General features: G+C 38.9%; 1 protein-coding gene across 4 annotated transcripts in view; it reads right to left on the minus strand.

Annotated features, from left to right (window-relative positions):
• Positions 1–5,974, minus strand: part of AKAP10 (A-kinase anchoring protein 10) — a 56,442-nt gene that overhangs the window by 11,501 nt on the left and 38,967 nt on the right. For all 4 annotated transcript variants that reach the window (XR_014140610.1, XM_081805654.1, XM_081805655.1 and 1 more), the window contains one exon: positions 1,478–1,576. Coding sequence is in view for 3 of the 4 variants with exons in the window: in XM_081805654.1 (XP_081661780.1) it covers positions 1,478–1,576 (99 nt within the window). In the remaining variant the exon portion in view is untranslated. The remainder of the gene's footprint in view (positions 1–1,477; positions 1,577–5,974) is intronic.

A 5,974-nucleotide genomic window follows, 5' to 3' on the forward strand; every position in this document is an offset into this window, starting at 1 on the left:
TGGGTTAGCCTGGTGATGGGTATTAAAGAGGGCATGTTCTGCATGGAGCACTGGGTGTTTTATGCAAACAATGAATCATGGAACACTACATCAAAAACTAATGATGTAATAATGTATGGTGATTAATATAACAATAAAAAATTTAAAACAAAAATCCTCCTTTCTCCCCTACCCCAGACAGTTTGGTTATTCACTGGTAAAAATGAATCCTCAAAGGAATCACTAGCCAACCAATTCCTCAAATAGCCAAACTGTAATCAGTTAGGACACCCTAGTTGTATTATTATATAGGAAATGTTGGTCTAGAGAAGTCTGGAAGATGGCAGCAACAAATTCCCACATAAAAATAGAGGAACTACATAGAAAAGCCAAAATCCAATGACAACATTTGCAACAAAACAGCGTGAAAACCCAAAATATAAGCAAATGGGGACAAACAACCACCAGCCACAAGACCTACATGTTACAGGCGTTTGTGTGGAAGAAAGAAAAGGAAAACAATGGGGCCAGCATCTGATGGGCCCCAAAATAGCCCACAGTTGTTCAATGGTAAGTATAGTGGGCCAATTTAAGGACCACAGCTCAGACAGGTTTCACTGTGTCCAATGATGAGCGAGTCAAAGTATCTATGGTAAAGATTTAAAGAGCCCCACACTGGGAAGAATCAGCGAGGAGCAGAAAAACACGCAGAATAACATGATTTATTTCATAAATCAAAAATATAAAGTCCCTGTAATAAAAATATAAAACTCAGTACTAGGACTTGATGGGACTATAATAAATATTTATTTAATCAACAAACAAACTACTGTCATCTGTGATTACAGATGCACCTAAGGTCCTGATACAACACAGCAAAAACTTTCAATTTTTTTCTTACTATGATCTACAGAGAAATAGATATACATGACACAGTATACAGACACGTATATGAAAACAATGTTCTGAAATGATGTTTATTTGCCCTTATTACCAAGCACCTCAATTTTTCTATTCTAGTCTTTTTTTTTTGGCAGGAAGCTGAGGTCTAAGAGGAGACTGGTCTGAATTTACAGTTTGAAAAACACTGCGTGTCTAAGCTGTGTTACTCTGGGCAAATTATTTACCCTCTTTGTGCTTCCGATTCCTCATTTATAAAATAGTAATTATATTTACGTTACAAGGTTCTTTAGAAAATTAGAGTTTATCCATGGAAAGCACCTACAATGCTGTCTGAGACACAGTGAGCACTCAATAAATGTGTGCTATTATTGTTCCCTTGCCACTGTTGTTATCTGAGTCAAAGTCTAAGAATTTGGGTCCAACATATAAGAGAGGAAAATTTCAAGTGAGATACAGTTCATATAATAAAGTGCTCTGAAAACAGACTAGGAAAGGATATGTTGAATTCCATGTTCATAAAAAATCTCTTAGTTAATAACCAAAAACATGTTTTTTTTTTTTTTTTTTTTTTGCCATAGCTTCAACCACTGCTTACCTATGATGTCATTTCTCATTGCTTCTGTAATTGGTATCGGTTTAGCAGCATCTGGAGATATATATTTGGTAAAAGTATTCACTGCATCTTGTTCTATACCTGCAAGGGAAGAAGGGGACAACTTCAAAATTTAAAGAGCAACTTGGACGAGTAATGGACTAGAATCATGAAGAGCACAGCTGTTTGCAGTACGACCAAGCACACACACTCACACAAATACATATACGTGTATTACAAATATGTAACAACGTATTTAGGACAAAACAGCCTCCAGCATGTTACATTTTCACTGTCTGGTTTGTACAACAGAGTTCTATGTGGAACACCCCCCCGCCACTCCCCATCTAAACTAATGAGCTTCATAACAGCAATTACTTCTGCACGTTCTCTTTCCATGTCTCTTCTCCAAAGTCTGAACCTAAGGGACTTGCACAGCAATGTAACAGCAAGGGCTATTAAAAATAAAAAAATAATGGGTGCCTGGGTGGATCAGCTGGTTAAGCAACTGCCTTCGGCTCAGGTCATGATCCCAGGGTCCTGGGATCGAGCCCCGTATCGGGCTCCCTGCTCGGTGGGAAGCCTGCTTCTCCTTCTCCCACTCCCCCCTGCTTGTGTTCCCTCTCTCGCTGTCTCTGTCAATTAAATAAATAAAATCTTAAAAAAATATATTTATAAACCTACACTTAAAATATTTTACAAAATTATTTCACGTTTATGAATAAATCTGTTTAACTTTCAACAACCTTAGAAGGTTAAAACAATGGATCTCAAACTTTTTAGTTTCAGGACTTCTTTGCAACCCTAAATTACTGAGGAACCTAAAGAACTTTTGTTAATGGGAGTTTTATCTATAGATATTAAGGTATTAGAAATAAAAAAACAAGAAAAATTACTGACTCAAAGTTAACAATACTAAATCTTTTATAAGTTAAATACATTTTTTATGAAAAAAAACTATTTTCCAAGCTGAAAAAAATTACTGAGGGCATTATTTTCCATTTTTGCAACACTCTGTCTTGATACGAAACTGCTATGTTTTCATTTCTGCTTTGACATTCAATCTGCTGTGCTATTTTGTGTTGGCTGAAGTCTATTTTGATAGTGATATAATAAATATATGTATATATATATTTATACACATACATACATATAGTCTTCACCCTTGCTGCTGGCAGAGAGCTTTTCTAAAACCCCTGGAATTTCCTGAGTGGGAGGGGTGAGAGAAGCATATTTTGTTATTCATAATAAGCCTCTTTCAACCATAGGGAAGTTTATGGTTGAGGTGACTTGCAGAATGGGGCTGGCTGTCAGAGGAACCAACCATGTGATTATAGCATTGGAACTTTCAGCCCCACTTCCCATCCTCCAGGGAGGGTAGAAGGGCTGGGGATCATCAAGTTAATCACCAATGGCCAATAATTTAACCAATCACGCCCACGTTATAGAATCATAAAACCCCTGAATGAAGTGGTTCAGAGACCTTCTGGGTTGGTGAATGCATCCATTTGCTGGAAGGGTGGCACATCCCAACCCCACAAAGACAGGGGCTCCTGCACTTGGGATCCTTCTTTATTTTTTAAATCCATGGGTTTTTTTAATGTTATTTCAGCTTTTTTTTTTTTTAAAGATTTTATTTATTTATTTGACAGAGACACAGCGAGAGAGGGAACACAAGCAGGGGGAGTGGGAGAGGGAGAAGCAGGCTTCCCGCAGAGCAGGGAGCCCGATGTGGGGCTGGATCCCAGGAGCCTGGGATCATGACCTGAGCCGAAGGCAGACACTTAACGACTGAGCCACCCAGGCGCCCTTGGGATCCTTCCTGACCTTGCCCTCTGCACCTCTTCACTTGGTGGTTCATCTGTATGCTTTATAATGTACTTTATAATAAACCAGTAAAGGGTTCCCTAGGTTCTGTGAGCTATTATAAAAGATTACTGAACATGAGGAGAGGTTGTGGAAACCCTGGATTTATACAGCTGGTTGGCCAGAAGTATCGGTGATAACTTGAACCTTGCAGCTGGCATCTGAAATGGGGGCAATCTTGTGGGACTGAGCCCTTGACCTGTGAGGTCGGCACTAACTCTGGGTAGTTAGTGCCGGAATGAATTAAACTGTAGGACCCCACAGAGAACTGGAGAATTGCTTGGTGTGGAAAACCTACACATGTCAGAAGTGTTGTGAATGGAGAAATGGTTTTCTTTTATCTATATTAAGAAAATCTGGCCTCAGACATGCAGAGATGGGAAAAGGAGTATTTTAACAGCTTTTTGAAATCACTGTGAAGATATTCTTCTTTGATACTACACCAAAACTTGACAAGTGGTAGTTTCTTAAAGGTTAGTTAGAATGTGGAAGTGCAAACCAGATCAGTGAACTTGTCTGTTACATTAAAATCCAATGGTCTATCTTCCATGGTAAGTAGATCTTTTTACTCGTGATTTTATGACATCATATATTTTTTAAATTTTGGAAAATATTGGTTCACTGGCTTATGCAGGCCTTCCAAATGTTGATACACTGCATCATATAATGTAAAAAAAGAAATCACATTAATATCACCAATCACCTTATCAGAACACTCTTTATTTATTTATTTTTTTAAGATTTTATTTATTTATTTGAAGAGAGAGACACAGCGAGAGAGGGAACACAAGCAGGGGGAGTGGCAGAGGGAGAAGCAGGCCTCCCGCCGAGCGGGGAGCCCGATGCGGGGCTCGATCCCAGGACCCTGGGATCATGACCTGGGCCGAATGCAGACGCTTAACGACTGAGCCACCCAGGCGCCCCATCAGAACACTCTTTAAAGCTGCCAAAGCACAGGGTGGTGAATACAAGTTTCCCAAAATTCTAATTTTCACTTGAAAAGCTTACATTTTACCAAGGGCAATAAATACTGTCGGCTGTTTTCCATGAAATGACAAGCTCACTTCATTCATTTCCAAGAAGACACCTGGCAAATACCCATGTCTGTGCAACCACAGTCATTCTTTGGAGTAAAAATGGTATTCCATTTAAAAAACAGCTAATTGAGGGGCAGCTGGGTGGTTCAGTCAGCTGAGTGTCTGACTCTTGGTTTCAGCTCAGATCATGATCTCAGGGTTGTGAGATCAAACCCCGTGTCAGACTCTGCACTCAGCATGGAATCTGCTTCAGATTCTCTCTCCCTCTCCCTCCCGTTTGCACACTCTCTCTCAAATAAATAAATAAAATCTTCAAAAAAAAAAAAAAAGCAGCTAATTGAGTTCACAAAAGCAGTCAAATACACATGTACTTTTCCTTAGAATAAGTAGTATACTTGAGTATGCAGAAGTGCTTCTGCATACTTCCCATTTCATCACACATCTTACAAAACCACATACCCATGCTATGAGCACTGGGTGTTGTATGGAAGTGTTGATCACTACATTGTACATCTGAAAATAATATTACATTGTATGTTAACTAACTGGACTTTATTATTATTTTTTAAATATTTTATTCATTTATTTGACAGAGAGAGAGTACAAGCAGGGGGAGTGGCAGGAAGAGGGAGAAACAGGCTCCTGCTGAGCAGAGAGCCCGACGTGGGGCTCGATCCCAGGACTCTGGGATCGTGACCTGAGCCGAAGGCAGACACTTAACTGACTGAGCCACCCATGTGCCTGACAAACTGGACTTTAAATAAGAAAATTAAAAATAAAATAAAATAAAATTTGTATCTTAAAAAAAACACAACCCATATACCCAAGGGTTTAGATTTAACAAAATTAATTATCTACTTCCCCAAAGACAGCTTTAAGTAAAACTGGCACTTAGTTTTACTGGAAGTATGTAGCAGCACAAAATGACTATTAGTACAATTTGGCCCAGCGCCAGCAGGTTTTCCCAATTGCCTTTGCCCCATCATTACAGATGTCAACACAGTGAAAAAGACAAATACCATCTCAGAATTATTATGGAAACAGTTCTGACTAAATGGACCCTGTTGAAAAAATCTCTAGGGACCCTCTATGGGCGTGCAAACCATACTTTGAGAACCCCTGGGTTAACAAAACAGTTGTTTTTTTTTTTAAGAATAGATTATTATCCCTATTTTTACAGGAAAAAAAACCCACCTTATGTATAAAAAACTAAAATGCTCTATTTGAGTTAAAGTGCTGAGGTGAGGGTGGGGCCAGGGAGAAGCAAAAACATAGTTTTTGTATGTGACTGAAGTTGTTATCAGCTTAACATAGATCACTGTAAGATCTTTTATGTAAGTTCCATGGTGACCACAATGAAAATACCTATGGAAGATATGCAAAAGAATGAGAAAGAAATCAAAGCATGTCACTACATAAAAACAAGGGAACACAAAGGAAGACAGCAAGAGAGGAAGAGAACGAAAAAGACCTAAAAGTCACTCAGAAAAATAATGAACAAGATGGCAACGGTAAATCCTACCCTATCAATAAGTACTTTAAATGTAAATGGATTCAGGGGCACCTGGGTGGCTCAGACGGTTAAGCGTCTGCCTTC

The sequence above is a fragment of the Leptonychotes weddellii genome, chromosome 15 (genome assembly GCF_054177405.1).
Source record: "Leptonychotes weddellii isolate Sample4059 chromosome 15, ASM5417740v2, whole genome shotgun sequence".
NCBI lineage: Eukaryota > Metazoa > Chordata > Mammalia > Carnivora > Phocidae > Leptonychotes > Leptonychotes weddellii.